Here is a 21255-nt window from a genome sequence, read left to right as displayed (position 1 = left end):
TGTTTACTTCTTTGTAAACAATACATCTCTTTCACCTACCTATTTCTGCATAATGAATGATTCCAAAATGTTGTGGCTCAACACAGTAATTTATATTTACGTCATGATTCTGTAGATCAGAAATGTGGGCAAGGCTTGTCTAGATTGTTGTTCTATAGTTGTGATATGGCTGAGATCACTCTTTGGGCTGCATTCAGCAGGAAGCTCAGCTTTTTTGTTTTTGTTTTTGATTTTTTTTTTTGTTTGGAAGCTCAGCTTTTAAGATAGCATTTTATCCTCTGGAGTCATTCTCAACATGATCTCTCATCATTCAATACTGTAGTGTGGTCTTCTTACAGCATGGCATCTAGCTTCTGAGAGAGAATATAAATGCTTCCTTGTTCTTTTAAAGCATTTATACTTGGGACTCATATAGTGTCACTTTTGCCGTATTCTACTGGTCAAGACAAATCACAAGGCTAGTCTACATTCATGAGGATGGAAATAGACTCTTGGCAAAAGAGGCAAAAGATTCTTGGCCATCTTTAATCACCATACATATTAAAGTAATGGAGATAAAATTGGACAATTGCCAGGATATGCTATTAGTTCAGGTATCAGAGATGGGTTACTTTTACTTAACATGTTCACATTTAGTTAGCTATGTGAAACTTCCTAAAAATTGGGATGTGTGAACTATAATAAATAGAAGAAAGAATAGCTGCGGAGGTGATTGATCATGGACTCTGCTTCCCTTACTTCTTAGTGTTTAATAGACGCCAAGCAGTGTGAACATGTCATAAATTATAAATGTCAACAGTTTTATTTTATAGGTTTAATAATAGTAAGTACACTTATTTTGATAGAGGTATTAATAGACATCTTTCCAATTTTCAGTTTACATAAAGTTCTAATGGATCTCCAGAATCAGCAACTGAAAGAGTTAAATGACTGGCTAACCAAAACAGAAGAGAGAACAAGGAAAATGGAGAAGGAGCCCCTTGGACCTGATATTGAAGACCTAAAACGCCAAGTACAACAACATAAGGTCAGTTTATTTTAAGCTATTTACTTTCTACTGGAAAACAAACTCTATGTATATATCTGTATTACAAACACACATGCGTACATGTATTATGGTTTACAGATAGGAATGAATTGAAGCTTCAATTAAGAAGAGTTTGGAAGTCATTCTTACCTAATATATTTTGAAATGTTTGTTTTTTTTTCAAATACAGAATACCCAGGCTTTTCATATCTGAAAAACAATATCCCTGTAGGAGAACAATTCTAGATATGTGATTTATTAAAATTTTGGTTTCTTGGAAGAGAGACTCTGTAGGGATTACTTGCAATGCAAATTTAACTAATAACACAAGATTTTTTTTACATGCTTTTACCTTCAATTCAAGTCTTAGAACAGGCCAAGCTTGATTAAAGTGAACACCTGTAACATTGCTTTTCTATAAAATACAGACTCTATCGTTTGTAATATTTCCATCTTTTTTCACTTTGTACATTTACAAATTATGCCCTTTGGTTGCCAGAAAGCAGTTGTTGTTTTTGTGATTAGGATTTCTACAGGAATATTTCTTTTTTTTCTCTTTCAGCAGCATCATGTTTTTATGTTTTAAGATTGTATTTTTATTTGAGAAAGAGAGAGAGAGAAAGAGAACACACACAAGCATTGGGAGGGGCAGATGGGAGGGAGTAGCAGACTCCCCAGTGAGCAGGGAGCCCTATGCAGGGCTCAAACCCAATAACCTGGGATCAGGACCTGAGCCACCCAGTGCCCCTTCAGCATCCATGTTTTAAATGTTAATTGACATAGAAAATTATATAAGTTTCAGATATATAACATAATGATTTGAAATTTGTATACACTGAAAAATGATCAGCCAAGTAAATCTAGTTACCATTTGTTACCATACAGAGTTAAACATTTTTTAAAAATCTTGTGATGAGAGCTTTTAAGGTTGACTCTCCTGGCAACTTTCAAATATGCACTACAATTTTATTGACTGTAGTTCTGTGCTGTACATAACATCTAGCTGACTTACTGTTTTGTAACTGGAAGTCTGTACTTTGTGACTCCCTTCAGCCACTTTGCCTATGCCCTAACCTCCCTCCTCTCTGGCATTCATCGTTCAGTTCTCTGTATCTATAAGTTTTGTTTTGTTCATTTGTTTCTCCAAGTGAATACTGAGAGGTGGAATTGCTGGATCATGTGGTATTTCTATTTTTTAATTTTTTGAGAAACCTTCGTAGTGTTTCCAATAGTGGTTGACCAGTTTATTTTCCTCCCAACAGTACACAAGGGTTCTCTTTTTCTCCACATCCTCACCAAAATTTCTTATTTCATATATTTTTGATAATAGGCATTCTGAGAAATGCAAAGTGATAGCTTGTTACGGTTTTTATTTTCATTTCCTTGATGATTAGTGATGTTGAGCATCTTTTCACATGCTTGTTGGCCTCTAGTACGTCTTCTTTGGAAAAAATGTCTATTCAGATCCTCTGCTTACTTTAAAATCTGATTGTATTTTTCAAAGATTTTATTTATTCATGAGAGACACACAGAGAGAGGCAGAGACACAGACAGAGGGAGAAGCAGGCTCCTCACAGGGAGCCTGATACGGGACTTGATCCCGGGACCAGGATCATGCCCTGAGCCAAAGGCAGATGCTCAACCGTTGAGCCACCCAGGTGTCCCTGATTGTATTTTTGTTGTTGAATTGTATAAGTTCTTCTTATATTTTGGGTATTAATCCCTTAGTGGATAGATGATTTGCAAATATTTTCTGCCATTCTATAGATTGTCTTTTCATTTTGTTGATGGGTTTCCTTTGCTGTGCAGAATCTTTTTATTTTGCTGTAGTTCCACTTGTTTATTTTTGCTTTTATTACCTTTGCTTTAGATTCAAATCCAAAAAAAAAAAAAGAATTATCACTAAGACTGCTGTCTTGAAGCTTACCACCTTTGTATTCTTCTTGGAGTTTTATGTTTTCAGGTCATGCATCAAGTCTTAATTTGTTTTGAGTTAATTTTTGTGATGATATAAGACAGTGGTCTAGTTTAATTATTGTAAATGTGGTTCTGCCCTTTTCTCAACACCATTTATTGAAGAGAGTGTCCTTTCCTCATTGTATATTCTTGCCTCTTTTGTCATAAATTAATTGACCTTATACGCATGGGTTTATTTCTGGATTTTTAAATTATATTTCATTGATGTGTCTGTTTTTTATGCCAGAACCATACTGTTTTGATTACTATAGCTACATAATATAGTTTGAAACCAGAGAGAATCATGCCTCCAGCTTTTTTCTTCTTTGTCAACATTGCTTTAGCTATTTGAGATCTTTTGTGGTTGTATACAAATTTTAGGATTGTTTGCTCTAGTTCTGTGAAAGATACCATTGGAATTTAGATAAGGATTGCAGGTAAATCTCTAGATTATTTTGGACAATATGGAAATTTTCTTATTTTTAATATGGACATTTTAATATTCTCACAATCTATGGGCATGAAATATATTTCCATTTATTTATGTCTTATTCATTTTCTTTCATAAGTATCTTAATAGATTTTAATGTATAGATCGTTCACCTTCTAGGTCAATTTTATTACTAGGTGCTTTATTCTTTCTGAAGCAATCGTAAATTGGGTTGTTTTCTTAACTACTCTTTCTGAAAGTTTGTTGTTAGTGCATATAAATGATTTTTTTAATAAATGATTTCTGTATATTGTTTATGTATCTTGCAACTTTTCTATATTTATTAGTTCTAACAGTTTCTGATGCCGTCTTTAGGATTTTCCATGGATGAAGTCCTATTGCCAGCAAATAGTGACAATTATTTCTGAATGGAATTTTGAAGGTGTTTCATTCTAATAACCATTATAAAGCTAGATCTGAGTTTTATTGTAGGAAAAAGAGCTTGCTCAGTCCATAAAGAAACACAAGGGGCGCGCATGCAAACACACACACACACACACGCACGCGTTCATGCGTGCATGCAAAATAACCTTCATAAATGGTCCAGATTGGGCTTGCCAGATTTAGGAAATAAAAATACAAGAAGCCTAGTTAAATTTAAATTTCAGATAAGCAACAAATAATTGTTTTAATGCAAGTATGTCCCAAACCACTCATTGTTTATCTGAAATTCTGATTTAAGTTGGCATCCTGGATTTCATCTGATAACTCTACTAAGGATTCTGTATTTCTTGGATTTGTGGCTTTGAAAGGAAATATCTACTTCCTCATCTCAGTTCTCCTAAATGTGCATCTCACCCAACTTTATTCTCTTTGTATAACATTTTGTCAGAGCTAGTTTCATAGTTTCTCTATGTAGATGCAAGATACTGTTCTTTCCAAGTCCCAGGTTCTTTTCTTATTTAATGAGCTTCTGGTTCAATGACAAATGGGGCCGGCTGGCCCTTGCTTTTGGTGCCCCCACATCCAACCTTTGGCCATAGCAGATTACAGTCAAGCAGTTTAGGGAGAGCTATGGCTTTGGTCATCTCCATCCACTGCACCATTGAGGGAAAACATAAATATTCAACTCTAGTCTAATTTTCATGTGGAACTTGTGATGAAAAGAGGCGAATTTGTCATCTAGATTTTAACTGAATATCTGATGAAGAAGTTAGATCCAATACTGCATCTCAAACTAGACCACATTTCACGTGTGATTAATGCACTCCTATCATAGACACTCTGTCACCCTCTTCCCCTTGGCCTGCACTGGAAGTTGCATGCAGACTGTTTTTGTATACACTAATTGCTTCTCTGAGGACATTTGCTACCACAAGATAGTCTCAGCCAGTTTGAGGGTGGGAAGGAAGCATTTAGTGCTACCAGAGCTGTTATGAATTAGCCAAGGAGGAACAGGGGATGATGGATAAATCTCCCAGAATCCTTGCCTCATGGTGAGATAATTCCAACGTGTTTCTTAATTCCATAGTCTCTCAACAGTTTCCCAGCAACACTGAGCCCCAGACGTCCATGAGGTAAGCTGTTTCATGTTCTCACTTTCATAATGCCTCCTGAGATATTCTTCTCAGATACAGAAGGTATTCTTTATCTTCCCAAATAAACTCTTTGCCCCCAAATCCTTGGCTCAAGGTCTGCTTGGAGAGGAACTCAATGTAAGACAACCTTCTTGCCCAGGAAGCCAGGGTACTCTTCAGCCTTGTCACAAACTAAATGCATAATTTTCAGAAATTGCTTAATTCTCATGTTCTCCACATCTTCATATAGGAAACAATGTCTATTTTAATCTTTCCATTAGTTTTAGAATGTGAAGCCTTTTTTTAGGAAAGGGCAAGACAAAGGCTGATAACACTGAACATCAGAGGTAATGATGTTGCCCCTGGATGCCTGGAGTCTGAGGAGGAAGCCAGGAAGCTAGCACTCCATTAGGAGAAGTGGCAGAATAATGTGAGGCTAGCCATGAGTGTGAATGACTTAGGGCAACCACAAGGAAACCCTGAATAGATTCTTCAGTCAGCATAGACAGGCCACCTAGAATCTTCATATTCTGACAGTTACCTGGAATGTTTTACACATTCCTATGGAAGATATAGAGTGAACAGAATGCGAAATATTTGACTAATATTGTCATAAAGTTTGACTAGATTGTCCATTACTTGAAAATATGCCATTTCTGATGAGTATGAAATTGCTTTGAAGAGAATAATTTGAAACAAAAAGCAACAGAATTACATGCAAGTTGATTATCTAATCTTTTACATCCAGGACTTATTCATATAAGTACAAAAAGAGAAACAGATGGAATTGTTTCTGTTTCTCATCCCAGAGAGTGAGGCCAGATTCTACCTTTAACTGTTTAAATCCACTTCAGGCTATACACACACACACACACACACACACACACATATATGTATATCTATATTTTTTTGTAAAACTAAGATAAGGGAAAAACACAGCTAAGAGAAAGTTTGAAAATTGCTAATATTCTTTTGTTACTTAAAATATTGATGGGGAGAAGAAAATGATTAACAAAATCAAACAATTTATAAAGGAGTTGAATTTATTTATTTATTTTAAAGTTTTTATTTAAGTTCCAGTGTAGGTAACAAACAGTGTCATATTAATTTCAGGTGTACAATATAGTGATTCAACATTTCCATACAACACTCCATGCTCATCACAAGTGTCCCCCTTAATCCCCATCAACTCTTTCACCTGTCCCCCACCCCTGCCCTCTGACAACCATCATTTTGTTCTCTGTAGTTGAATTTATTTAAATGGGAAGCATATTTTCTTAAAAGTACACACTAAAAGGAGTACATTTTTTATTGTTATTCTTGCCATGCTTCATAAAACAGAAAAAGATAAATGTTGTTTCTTTAGGTAACTGGGTTCAAACTAAAGCCTGATTTAAGTAGTCATTGATTCACTTTGTCACCTTTCCAAGCATTGTAGGTGAATGAAAATATGGAAATTTCTCCTGACAACAAATACATCAGTAACCTTGGTAGTTGAAAAAAGCAACTCCGCCTGGCTGCATCATCACACTCCTCACCTAAGTTAACATTTAGGGGTTTTAGCTATGTATAGATAGACATTAAATCCCTTAGTCATCTTTCTTTTTCTAAGAGATGATTAGAGATGACAAAATCAAAAAAGAGGCACAGATTTTGTTGCTGGGAGTCCATTTAAATTCTTCTCAGAACAGAGGACTCTGGCTTTTTCTCTCCCTCCCCTTCCTCCCTCTTTTCCTCTCTCTTGTTCTCCTTGGTTTCGAGGACAGAAAAAGAAACTTTGAAAATCTTGCAACTACACCATGAATATTACAGATATGCTTCTCTATGTTCACTGACAGGATCCTTTGCTATCTTCATTTCAACAGCATTTTATTATGAGGCAAGCTAGAAGTGCAACCACTGTGAAATGTCATGGAGATAAGTCACTTTTACTGAATCTGCCAATTAGGCAAGGTAGAACAATTGATCCTATATTGGTGGTTACTATTAAATGTAGCAAAAGTGTTAACTCTGGGTAACAGGGAAAAGTTCAATTTGCTACAAAATTTGGAAAAACCAATCATTCTTCACAGCTATTGCTTTGGGGAGAGAATTTACAAGTTTACTTTAGATCTGAGTCACCCAAAAGTTAATCTCTTGGGAATGAATAAATTCAGCCTCTTCTTCCCCTTGTGAAGGCACATGTCAGAAATAATTCTGGTTGGTTATTTTTGTCTTAAGAGACAGATTTTATTAGCTATGTTGATAAGGAATGAAAGAATTTCCCTTGAAGGAGTGACAATATTAGTTAGGAGTAAAGGTCTGTTGTGGGCTTAGATATTCATTAATGGGAAGAGAGTTGGCTATTTTGGAGGGTCTTTTAATTAAAAGAGAAGCATTTGACTGAGGAACCTTTTGTCTCAAAGCACAGTCAGCCTGAGATGAAGGTTAATGCTCAGTGTACTAGCCAAGTTTCCATTTCTTCTGAGAGATTTAGCCTTTTGTTATTAGCAACACTGGCTTAGTAACAGCATCAACAAAGTCCTTACCATACAAGTTATTAGAATCTGAAGATATAAATATGGCATGTGCACTACATTTTGACTTCAGTGAATGTTCTAGGTTAAGTACCGATTAATACAAATGACCTCTTAGAAGCTCAGTCACCTATCCTTTCCTTGCAGCTTAGTTAATCTCAAACGTTTGGGTTTCCAAAATTGGGAAATCTACTCTTCTGGTGACCTTTAAAATGATCTAGATGTTCATGTAATGGGAAGAATTTTGGTGTAACCCTGCTAAAGGATTTGGCCCTTGATTTCATTTCATTGCATTCTGTTCCATATCATTGAACAAACACTTATGAAAGCACAGTGGGTGCTGTGAGGAATACAGACACTTTTTATATATGGAATCTTTCTCAGGAAACTCACATGTTAGTACAACAGATATAAACACAGAAAACAAGTGACCATTGTACCAGGCAGAATATGCAAAATGGCTTGAAAATATTAAAAATAGTGACTTGCTTGGGCAAAGGAAATGAGGCAGGGGAATGTAGATTGTGCCACTTGTCTTTGTCATGTGTTGCACTATCCTCAGGGCTAAGAGTACAACCTGACTGTGGAGGGTCTTGAACTCAAGACTCAGGCATTTGGAGTTACTCCATGGGTAGAAGGGAGCCATTATTGATGAGAAATTAAACTGAAGAGTAGTGGTTTAGGAAAATTTATCTTAATTTTTTAGGAAGATATATCTTGTGAGATAAATCTTCACAGAGATCAATAGGAGGCCAGATGACATGGTAGGAAGATACTGCAGAAAGTGTATAGGAGCCTGAATGGAAACAATGTCAATGAAAATTGTTAACAGGTGTAGGAAATGTTTTAGAAATCAACAGCAGAACCAGCAGGACTAAATTTAGGAAATGAGCAAAGGGCTTGAAGTAATAGATTGTGAAACTGGGCAGTTGGGAAGCAAAGTTGGATTTTAAAAAACAGACCATACTAAGATAGAAATGCAATAATTGGGAAGTGCAGGATTCCAAAAAGCCTAAGAATACCATGGAATCAAGAATGCTTTTAGTAACTAGTTAGCTCTCTTCCATCTTTTGTAAGATTAACAGTATGTTATCGGTTACTGCTTTGAAATTCCATTTTATTTCCTTTTATCCTGATAAGTGATTAATGAATGTTTGGTGGCTATGGCAATAAAGATAAACAATATAATCAGGAAAAAACTACCATGCTACAGCCAGAGAACCAGATAGACCTCTTTGTTTCTCTAATGCCTAGCCAATTACTTAGCACATAACTGATGCTCTGTAAATGTCTTTTTGGAGCAGACACTTTAAATAATTCTGACTAGTTTTATCACACACAGAAGCCTCATCATTGCTTCCTTACTTACACGTAATCTGACAAATAAACAAAAGCATTGTGAGTAGAGGCAAGGAAATAACTCATAGATGAAGGAGCACATCTATAACACAACTTCCTTGGAAATAGCATCTCTGATGCCCTCTCACTACCTCTGACATTTGTTCTTTCCTTCTATCCCTGTTTAATTCCCCGTTAAAATTCCTCAATGATTGTAATCCTGGCCTCTTTATAAGTATCACAGAAGATACCAGCAGAAGTCATACCTAGATAGGTCCATAGAAATCAAGCTTGTAATCCTTACTCATGTGGAAAAGGAAATCCATTTGATGGAATCAGATTTTTCATTGGACCTGCCCCAGAGTGATCAATTCATGAGGAATATGTGAAGAGGGAACCAGCTGGGGAAACTATAATGTCTGTAATCATAAGACTCTGTTCTTATATTTGTGTTCAGAACTGTGGCCTTTTGAGTCACAATGAACTTAATGTAAATTATAAGGACTTTTTGCCCTCTGGCCTCAGTCTTGGCTAAATTAGGTCTGGTTGCCCCCCCCCTTGTTTTTAAGCTGACCTTACAATTTAACCTTTCTTCCCAGACTCTTATTAAGGAAGGAGAGAGAAGGCCTAGAGATACTGTACTTTCTCTTTTTTTTGGATTCCATAGGACCTTACTTGACTTTCAAATGACACATAATAGGAACCATGGAATAAAAACATGTATTCTCTCAAGTGGGAGATCCCATGACCATATCCATGCATAGCATGATGACAAATGTGTTCTAAAAGAGAATATTCAGATAGGAAAAATTCATAAGAGAATAGTCAAAATACAACATGATGATAAATATGTTCCAAGAGAGAATATCCAGATAGGAAGGATTCATGAGAGGGAAGTTAAGAACAATCAAAGAAACTATGCCATGCAGAAAAAAGTCACTTGAACCACCTACTAATGCCCCAAACCTCATATTAAACACTGCTTTAATTAATATTTATTGCCAAAATGACCCAGTTTTAACCCTGCTTTCAAACAGTAGGAACATAGAGTAGGACCTATTTGTATGTGTCTGTATATTTTCAAAGTGAGCCTTGTAGTAGTCTTTAAAATGTAATAGGTTGAATTCAAGCATCATCAGAAGGCTGAAATCTGGAACTCAACTAGAGTATACACTCGAGTAGAGTATACACACGTATACATACACTTACCCACAAGAGTTTAAGTTTCTCTTTATGTGCCTTATGTTGTACAGTCATACAAAATGGACATAGCTATCTCTTACCCTTATTTAAATGTCTTAATATATCTAATATTACAGTATATTGGAGGCAGTATATTAGACTCTGTAATACCAGGATGATTATTATGATATCTATCTTACAGGGATGATAAAAACATTTGGAACATAATTGCATAAAAAATACCCAGAATAATACCTGGTACCCAGAATTATATGAATGACCTTAGCTGTTATTATTGTATAAGACATGACTCCAAGCCAAATAAAATTGATTTGTATGATAATAATATTCTATTGGTGTAAGGAAGTGGCAAGTTAAAGTAGAAAAGGACAGTACCACTCTTTATATTCTACAGAGTTGTATATGACTGATGCTCAGTTTTAATTTTTGAAAATCTAATTGAGAAGGCATCTAATTTCCCATCAACATGCTATAACCAAGCAGCAGATTCCAAGGATAACTTTACATAGTAGATATACCATTAATTTAATAATGATGATGATGATAAATTTGTGCTCATGTTATTTTTTCAACAAATCAAGTTATTTATTCCAGCTATCAGATTATTATTTGGTTCATTAAAAATCACTGAGTACTGACTCAGTAACATTACATTGCTCAAAATATCACAGCCTTGTTGTTGTCAATACATCTATTGAAATATAACTATCCAAGATGCCATAATCTTAGAGATACTATCTTGATTTTTTTTTATTCTCAATTCCTCCTATAATGCTTCTTTATTAGAAGTTTCTTGCTCTGGTGAGGGTAAAGAGAAAAAAAAAAGGAAAACAGATGATTCTATCTCTCACTTAAGGAGTTAGTCTAATGTAAAGTATCTCTGTTTTACTGAACCAATACTAATTAATTCCAGTTCCCTTGAATAGGTAATGCAACATTAATAATGTAAATGAATTATTTACATATAAAAAACATTTTAGAATGCTTTTTAGGGGAAAATTTTTCAAAAGAAAGCCACAACAAATATGATAATATGAATTTTAAGAAAATAATTTTTCTTGAAAAAATATTCATGTATAACAAAGTACAAGAGCATAAATCCATTCTCAAATTAAAAATAATGTTGAATATGGCACTGTGTCTCTTTCTAAGGAATATAAAATTGGTAACTACAGCATGCTATAATTTTTTGTTTAATAGTTCTGTTATGAGCAAAATGATTTCTAGTACAACTGGTAGCATTCTGTTATTCAGTGGAACTACATATTGCAGGGACAATTTATACTGGATAATATTTTAGATTCCATTAACAATTAAAGAGTGGGATTTTTTTTAATTTATTTTATTTTATGTATGATAGTCACAGAGAGAGAGAGAGAGAGGCAGAGACACAGGCAGAGGGAGAAGCAGGCTCCATGCACCGGGAGCCCAATGTGGGATTCGATCCCGGGTCTCCAGGATTGTGCCCTGGGCCAAAGGCAGGCGCCAAACCGCTGCGCCACCCAGGGATCCCAAAGAGTGGGATTATATCTAGTGAGAATGAGAAAACTACTAAATTGGATTTTTTTTTCAAAAAGCTTTTATTTATTTGAGAGAGAGGGAACATAAGTGTGTGAGCAAGAGAGGTACAGAGGGGTAGGGGAAAGAATCTCAAGCAGACTCCCCCCTGAGCATAGAGTCCACCCTAGGGCTTGACCTCACCATTCTGAGATTAAGACCTGAGCCAAAACATACAGTCACCTGCTTAACTGACTGAGCCATTCAGGCACCCCTAAGTTGGATATTTTTATATGATCTATAGTTTTAGCACACTGAGAATATTAGTAATTAGAATATACATGATGTAATTATCAAAAGTTTTGGGAATAAATACTGATGCCCAAAGTGACTATTTCCATGGATCTTAGTCTAAGAATTGAATGATAAGGTGATAATGTCAGAAATAGAAGAAAAATGAGCATTTCCTCACCACCTACCAACTCTAAGCATTGTGGTACCTGATTCTAATGTATTATCTCATTTAATTCCAGTATAAAAGCTTTCCTGTAGGGATTTAAATCCCTCATTATCAGATAAATAAATGTGTTCAGTGTGGTTAAGGAGTTGCCTAAGGTAACTTAAATAGTAATCCATAGACTCTGGCTTTTCATCTTGACCTATCTGCCAGACTCTTTGCCCTCTTTTCTTAGATTCCAAAGAAGTCTGACTCTGGTGGCTATCCTAGAGGCTAGAGCAAATGCAGAGAGCAGCCAGGAGCTTGAGCAAGTGTGGCATTTGTTTTCCCTGGCTTGGGAGTATCTGAATGAAAGAGATGGAGAGATTGCATAGAAGTCCTCAGACTCAGAGTCAGCAATCAGGGAAGAGAGCTTATTAGTGGTAGCTGCATATAGAAGTGCTTAGAATTAAAATGGTTAAGGAAAGGATTTTTCACCATGAATCCTGTAGCACTTTCTTCAAAATTAGGGCAAAAGGAACTAGAAAGGGAACATAGAGCAAAATCGGCTTATGAAGAAAATGGCAGTAATGTTGGAGCAGGAGGATAATCAGTAGAATTGAATATCACAGCTACTTATCACTTCCTCTATGCTGTGCCTGAAAACTTCCATCCCACTCCTCTCTCCCAATATTCCTGTTCTCTTCTTTTTCATTAATTATTGTCAGGCTAAAGGCATTTTGCAATTATTTATTCAATTTTCGTGGGGTTCCCTTGACTTTCTGATTTCAGCAGTGTAACTATAGGCAGGATGTATGGGTGCCTGTATACCTGTGCAAATTACAGAGGAAGGAGGAAAAGTATGAGAATTGAGGTCTTTATTTTAGTGATTAGAGTCTGTCCTCCTTGCCCTGTAACATAGGTGTTCTGCCCATACTCATTTTTTAACAATGTGTGTGATCACTGGATCAGTTAGTTTATTTTTTAAAAAGATTTTAGTTATTTATTTATGAGAGACACACATACAGCGAGGCAGAGACATAGGCAGAGGGAGAAGCAGGAACCTGATGTGGGACTTGATCCCAAGATTCCAGAATCACACCCTGAGCCAAAGGCAGTTGCTCAGCCACTTAGCCACCCAGGTGTCCCTAGATCAGTTAGTTAAAACTACCATTGTCAATCTCATGTAAATAATTTGGAAGTTGAAGTCTTACTTATGGATTTAAAATTCATATTGTATCTTTCCAAATCCCAAAAGTTTGCTATAACTTCAGTTCTTCATTCTTGGATTTCTGAAAGCATGCTCTTTCTGTACTAATGATACCTATTATAGTATGATAGACAGCAGGAATTAGATGAACATGAATGAGGTGGCTATTGGATTCTTGCAGTAGGGTTTGAAATCTTTGTTCTCAATGTGCCTAAATGAGAGTTTTTAGTACTAACTAGCTCTTAATGTTTATCGAGTTCATACTGTGTGCTAGGCAGTATGCTAAGCAATTATATTGTATTCAGGATTCCTAACCATCTAAAGGGATAGACATTCTTATTATCCCATTTTGAAAATTAGTAAGCTGAAGCTTGGTGTGGTTGAAGACTTTCTCAAGGTCACATGACTGGTTTGCAGTGCATCCAGAAATCAAACCCAGGAAATCTGACTTCAGATCCCACACCTTTAAGCATGCATATATTTTTATTAACCTGTCATCCATATAATACCCTATTATACTCTGAACAAAGCAGGGTATATTAATTATGAACTCTGTTTTTACAATAATTTTTTCATACTTCTTGAGCCCCCATCTTGCAATTGGAAAGCTTTAGGTGGGAAGCTTTAGGTTTTTAAATTTTTCTGATATCTTCATTGAAATGGTCTTTAGGGCCCCCTTTGGTAGCTTAGGAATTGGCTGAAATATAAACATTTATTTCTAAGAAAAAGATAAAAACAGTGGTCCTGATATAAAGACTAATATAATATAATTGCATTTAGTAAGTGGATATCAAAATAAAAGGTCTTCTAGGGAGGCCTGTTGAGGTAGATTTTTAAAAATATTCAGCAAATGTACAACAAAATTACATACTATAAATAGATCCTCCTGAAAACTAGACCATACTATGACCAGTGAGGCTTAGCAAAATGAATATTGGACTGAAAATAAAATGACAAGTCATTTACAGATCATTTCACTCAGGGAGGCAGGAGATACAGAGCCTAGACCAGTGCAGAGCTGATGGAAAGAAGGAAATAAGAATGACCATAAGAGAAAAGGTGAAGAGAAGGATGAATTGCCTACCTTCTCATCATTTTTTAAGAAATCATAAAATTTTCTGATTTGGCCAGGATGTTTTTATTTGAAAATAAAATCAATTCATATCCAGACGTATTGCATTAGCTAATTGTGCATAAGTGTCTAGGGACTTTTTTTTATCCTGAGATGTATTTTTTAAAATACTACTTTCCGGGATCCCTGGGTGGCACAGCGGTTTGGCGCCTGCCTTTGGCCCAGGGCGCGATCCTGGAGATCCGGGATCGAATCCCATGTCGGGCTCCCGGTGCATGGAGCCTGCTTCTCCCTCTGCCTATGTCTCTGCCTCTCTCTCTCTCTCTCTCTCTCTCTCTCTCTCTGTGTGTGTGACTATCATAAATAAATAAAAATTAAAAAAAATAAAATAAAATACTACTTTCCTAGCTGTTGGACTTATCCCCTGTTTCTAGAAGCTCTACTAATTTCTTAAGATTTTTTGCAAATTTTATATTTGATATAAGTTTTGTTTTTATCAGCCTTTCTTTTTGTGTACATTTTTTTGGCTAAATTAAAAACTAAAAATTCCTTAAACTTAATATTTTCTTAATCATCTTTTAATTATATTAATTTAAAGTAATATATGGGAGGCAGCAGATGGCCTTAGAATCCACACATAGCCTATGATCTGTGTTGTTTCTAGATGTGTCTGTACACGTGTGTGCATGTGTACACGTATGTGAGCATGTTGGACCTGGTGTTGGCAATTTTGTGTTGGTTGATCATTGAAGTAGAAGGAGTAATAAAATAAACTGTGCATGTAGGCAGCTACTGCCCTTTCCTATTCCGTGTTCCTGAGCATATACTATGGCTGAGGGGAGTATTGTATAACCTCCTACAGAGATTATGAGAGACCCAGCCTTGTTTTTATGTTCTATTTCTCCATGTTTCTATTAGTCATTCATCTTCACCTCAACACATCAAATCTAGTAATTTCCTAGCCTTATGCATTTCCATTCCTTTGTTTTTCAAGCATTATTTCACAGATGTGCTAATAAAGAGTTAAATCATTTAAGTTTGGAGTAAACACTAAACTGACTCTTTAGTGATCGTTCTGAGCCAGGTTTTGAAAAACAATTTGACATGGGTCAGGGCAAGAAGGATTCACTACCACTGATGACATTTGAAGGGAATAGAAGAAAAGTCATATTTAAATCATAAAATTGTGAATATGTACTAAGGGAATAACAAATTTTGTCAGGACCTTTAACTACAGAATAATTTATAAGAAATAGAATTATGTACAGAGGTATAACAAAATCTGTTTGTTAAATCTAAGCATTTTTAATGTTAAATTTCACTGTTGGCCTTTTCCCTTGTCATAAAAAAAAGATTGTTAGTTGACATTAGAGAACAAACATTTCTGACATTTGTATCTATCTAATAATGGTATAGAAATGCAATTAGGAGCCTGAATTTTTTTTTCATTTGGTAAGTGTAACAAATGCATTACTTTAATAAAAATAACTGTAAGAACTACATAATAAAATACCTAGCATGTACTTGTGTGTGTATAATTTATATGTTTTTAATAAAGAAAAACATACTTTAACAGTCATAGCATTTTAATTTGAAGATATTATTTTCTGATAGGCAAAAATGTTAGCATACTTCTCTGGAGGTATATCTATATTTGGAATAATTTGGCTCATATTTCAGGATTAGCAAATCTACTGTAAATCTCTATTGTATAAATACAGCTATGATAAATTCAAATCCATAAGAAGTAAATATTTGATTAAAATTAATTTTAAAACAGCTTTAAAATTGTAATGTATTTTAAAAATGAGTAGTCTTGAGAATCTGGGTTTCCTCAAAAAGGGAAGCAGGAAGGCATAGTTTCTACCAATGATCCAAGCCCTTATTCATGGATATGTAGGTGGATGGGAAAATTTCACTTTTTAAACCCACCTTTCTGTATGTGACATTCTTGCTACTTCTATTTTTTTATAATTTAAAGACTTTATTCTTTTTTTGTATATTTTTTATTGGAGTTTGATTTACTGACATATAACACCCAGTGCTCATCCCGTCAAGTGCCCTGTCAGTGCCCATCAGGGATCAACTTTTTAAAAAAATGAATTATAGACATTGGATATTTTATAGTCTTCTGTATTTTGTTGATATTGGGGGCATTAGCAAATTCTGTGGTATGCATTCTATTTATTTTCAGAGAGGAGGTCTAGGGAAATAGGAAATATGATTACAAATGTTCCTGTAGCTTCTGTCTTGCAGCTATGGAGTGTGCTCAGAAAAGTCAGTTTAACCGTTTCTGCTTTAATGCCTGATTATGAGTAACAGAAAAGGTATAATTTGAAAAAGTCATAGAAGAGAAAAAAAATCCTGGAAATAAATCAAATAGTATATGCTAATCTCCTCTGGTGCTGTGTACTCTTCAAGAATTTCAGCCACTGTAGAGTGCCTTTCCCATGTTCCATTGTCTCCCTTTACTCTCTACAGATCCCGATAGGTCTTAAGTTTGATTTTGAAACTATCAACCGACAACTAGCCTTAGTGGTTCTTTGTGTTAGCACTTCTGCAAAAGCATAAAATGTAAACCCTTGATAAATATGGCAAGAATATAATTTCTGATTATAAAGCAACTAGATAAGCAAAACAAAATCAGAAATCTAAGTGCTGGAGAAAATAAATAGTACATTTGATCACATATGATTTAGAAAGACTGAACCTCAGTTTAAAATTAGTGCTTCACTGGTCATACAATAATTTTCTCAGGTTCCTTTGCTAAAATATATTAAAGCAGTGAAAACAACAGTTTAGATGTAAAAAAGTGAACAATGTAGCATTATTTACTAGTTGTTTTGAATACATGTAATTATATATGCTTTCATATTTGAATGATAGGGAGAAAGAATTTGACCAAATTAAAGAAACCAACTTATGATATATTGGCCACCAAAATATTATTTTAATTATTTTTACAATTCCTGGATGGTACATATGAAACATTCCCAGTCCTGCCTTATATAACTCTGAAAACACAGACTCAACATGACTTTCAAGGACAACTCTGAATGTTAATGTTTCCATTTTCGGCCTCATGACAGAGTTTTATTACCTAATGTAAGCTCCGGAATGTCAAAGGAGTGATAGGCAGTATAGACTCCACACACAAAATAAATGCATAGTCATTTTATTCTAAATTGCTTCACTTGAAAATATGGCATGAAAAATCTAGAGAGAGGAACTAAAAGTAAGTGATTTTATAGCACTCTAAAATGGTGAGACTCAAAAAATAAAAGTCCTAGGATAAAAATGCTCATGCATTTGAGTTTGTGATATGGCCAATCCCAAATAAATTTGCTTACATATTCCATAGGGCTTGCATAACTAAGAGCTGGTCTGATAGGTACCAAGCACCATTGTTCCACAGGCAAGGACTGCATATTTTCTAGAAATTAATAGACCTTGTCCCAGACTTGCTTTTCCACTCTTGTATTATATAATAAAGTGTTCCAGGGAGCAAACTAGATGACTCTACATTTTACATACCCATGTAGGGATTTTCTAATCACAATTAGTGTAGCATGATAAGGTCTTGTGGGAACTAGAACTCCCAGGCAAGATGTCTCAGTTCTAGAGCATCCTTCTCTGTTTTTTCCTTCTCTGTTTATCTTTCCTTACTCTGTTACCCTGTTTATCTTTACAAAAAAGTTGTATACTATGATTTTTAAAAGAGTGGACTACTGTTTTATGGTTATGTGTGGTGTCAGGGCAGTTACAATTACGTTTTTTAAATAGTGACTCCCTCTTGTTAGATTGTAATCTTTACCCAAACTCATGTTTGCATATTGACCTTCCCCACCCATCCCACCCCCACGTGGCATCATTCATTCATTTAGCAACAGTCTTATTGATCTTCAGTTGATTGTAATATGTAGTGAGAAGGACAAGGAACATCTCTGTTCTAGTGGACAGTATATTCCTGTAAGTTGTACAGATAATACATGACTAAACCAATATATAAGAAAATATTGAGTAGTGAAAATGGTATCTTAAAAAATTAGAGACTGAGTGTAATTGAGAAGGAAGTTTAGATAGCATCTTCATGAAAAGCCCTTCTGGGCAAGTGACACTTAAAATGGGTCTTGAACAATAAGAAGGAAACATTATTTAGAGATATGGAGGAAGAACACTTCAGACAAAGCAAACAGTTTGACAGATTGTGAAAGAGAAGTTAAGTATGGCCAAAACATAGTATAAGAGGGGAAGAAGGGTATGCAGTTAGATTTGAGAGGTAGGCAGGTGCTAGATTGCAGAAGGATTTATGGGAAAGAATTTGTGTTTTCCTTCTTAGTGTGATGTGACTCCATTGGCTTTTATACAAAGGAATGACATCTGATTTGTAGTTGAGCATAGAAGAAGGAACCAACAAAGGAGTTAAAAAGCAGTGCTTAGTAACGTGGGAGGATAATCAGGAAGGGGTGGTACGTGAAGTAGAAGAGAATGCATGAAGAATGAATTTGGGGACCTGGAAGTTGATGGCAACCTTTACAAGACATGTTTCAATGGGATAACTGGCAAAGAGAATAGTGGGATAAGGAAATGGAATTAGTAAGTGTAGAAAACAAACTATTCTTTGGAGAAGAGGGATACATAATAAGGTAGTAGGAGGAAGGGTTTGTTGGGTCAAGAGAGTTTGTCTTGTTTTAGTTGATAATGGTGAACTTCAGTAGAGAAGGAGACACTGAAGATGCCAGAGGCTGCAGGTAATTTTAGGAGAAAAGTCTTTGAAAAAGTGAGAGGAGGTGGGATAAGATGTAGAACATCTTACCATACTTCTCTCAACAGATTCTTCCTCCATGTACTTCCAAGTTCAGTTGACAGTAGAAATGTCTAATTTTGCTGAGCACCATAGCAAAAAATTTTCTTGGAACAGTTTTAGTTTAATAAAAAATTACATTACCCAAAACATGACAGAAATTAAATCCCACCCATTTGGGAAGGAATGTTTTGGCATTCAGTTCAGAAGACTGTTATTTTAATTACATTTATTTATTTATTTATTCATTCATTCATTCATTCATTCATTCTTTCAGGTGCTTCAAGAAGACTTAGAACAGGAACAAGTCAGGGTCAATTCCCTCACTCATATGGTGGTGGTAGTCGATGAATCTAGTGGAGACCATGCAACTGCTGCTTTGGAAGAACAACTTAAGGTCAGATTATTTTCTTTAATATACCAGCTGTGTCATTCAAAATAATTAATTGCAATTTAGAAAATTTCTAGAAAATGCATAATGTAATTTGCATATTACAAATACTTACAATGCAACACATTTATTTAAACTAATCCAAGTTATATCCCATTTGCACATGTTTCCCTTTCATTAACCACCCACTGTTTGTTCACACTAGCTTCCTGGCCTTTGGGGAAATACATGATTGCAGATACTTTTTAAAAAAAATTATAGTTGAATAACATGTATTAGAGAAGTGGTCAGAGGAATATCGTTTATATACTCTTAAAACCTACAGTCAAAGAAAGGACAAATGTTAAAAAAAAAAAACACAAAATGAATCACATTCAATCAAATCATGAGAAACCAACACCTTCATATTTTTTTCCTGGAAAACTTCAGTTATAATCTTGATGAGGACACAGAATATTTAAGTTATGAAAAATTTGTGGGGGAAGACACTTAGCTTTTCAAGCCCTCATTCAACCTGAGTCATAGTAATTATGTCCTTGGAAACATAACCAAAACCTATAACAAAGAGCAAGGTAGGTATTTTCATATTTTTATCTTTTCTTCCTAATTGGGAACAACAACATTTTACTGTGAAAAAAATTGAAAACATTTTCAACAAAACACATGTACATAAAGCAAAACATCAACATTAAGGAAAAATGCAACAATTTATTGTTCTGAATTTGACACGTACATTCATATTCATATTCATATATATATAAGATATATATATATAAAACAACAGATTGTATTTGAGAGATTCATTTTACCCATGAAATGTCTGTCTTTTCTTTGTGATTTTTAAGGGCCAATAGCCTGACATGTCTAAGGATACAATCAATGTGGGTTTAAGTAGCTTTATCAGCCCAAGGTCGTTCTAAACATAATTACTCTTACTGAACCTATAACACAGTTTCTTAAAGCTTCATTTCTGTTTTCTTCTTTCTTTGCGTGAATTGTGTTATTACCTCAGTAAAATGTCATTTCCTCAGGTTACTGCTTTAAATTTCCAGTCTTTAACAATGGTATCTTCTCCTCTATCATTAAATGACAAAAAGAAAATTCTTAAACTGCTATAACCAAGCATTTAACATATATTAGTCACCAGTGTTAATTGCTTATGATTCAATGAAATTACAGGTATCAGAGATATAAAAAGGCTTATGACACCTAATATTATAATGTATCATCACATATATGATCAAATGTATTATACACATACATACTCATGACCAGCTAAAGGACTGTACTGGTAGGCCATTGCTATAACCATTTAAAGTAATTCCATAGTTCTTATAAAACAGTCCTGTAACTAATTATAGATGAGTAAAAATCTAATACTTAGCATTCCTCAGAAATCTTCAGAAAAGGTGAAAAAAGACTAGGGGGGAGAAGTTAGGAGAGTGATTGGTTAAAAAAAAATCAAGGCCGACATTTCTCTAAGTCATAGACTATTTCTAATTAAAACAGCAACTGAGAAAATACACACTTTGGTATTATCAGACCTAGGACAATTAGCTTTAGAATGTAATCATACTGAGGTGACGTCTGTGGGGCCAGGCCACCTTGAAAAGTAGTCCATAGCACTCTCAGATGGTGATTGGGTTAGAGCTTACTTAGGATAAATTAAGAGTTGTGTCCCTAAGCTTTTCCCTATTTATTCTCCTACTTGCTTTCATTTTCACCTTATTTTCTGTCTTTATATAATTGGTCCAGATATATCTACTAAGATAGCTGAGCGTGTATTGACTTCCCCTAA

General features: G+C 35.0%; 1 protein-coding gene across 2 annotated transcripts in view; it reads left to right on the top strand.

Annotated features, from left to right (window-relative positions):
- DMD (dystrophin) overlaps positions 1-21255 on the top strand; it is a 2426617-nt gene that overhangs the window by 967533 nt on the left and 1437829 nt on the right. For both annotated transcript variants that reach the window (XM_072743155.1, XM_072743156.1), the window contains exons 12-13: positions 877-1027; positions 19344-19463. In XM_072743155.1, coding sequence (XP_072599256.1) covers positions 877-1027; positions 19344-19463 — 271 coding nt within the window. The remainder of the gene's footprint in view (positions 1-876; positions 1028-19343; positions 19464-21255) is intronic.

The sequence above is a fragment of the Vulpes vulpes genome, chromosome X, assembly GCF_048418805.1.
Source record: "Vulpes vulpes isolate BD-2025 chromosome X, VulVul3, whole genome shotgun sequence".
Classification (NCBI taxonomy): domain Eukaryota; kingdom Metazoa; phylum Chordata; class Mammalia; order Carnivora; family Canidae; genus Vulpes; species Vulpes vulpes.
The sequence above is the reverse complement of the archived record's forward strand: the minus strand, read 5'-3'. Positions and strand labels throughout refer to the sequence as shown.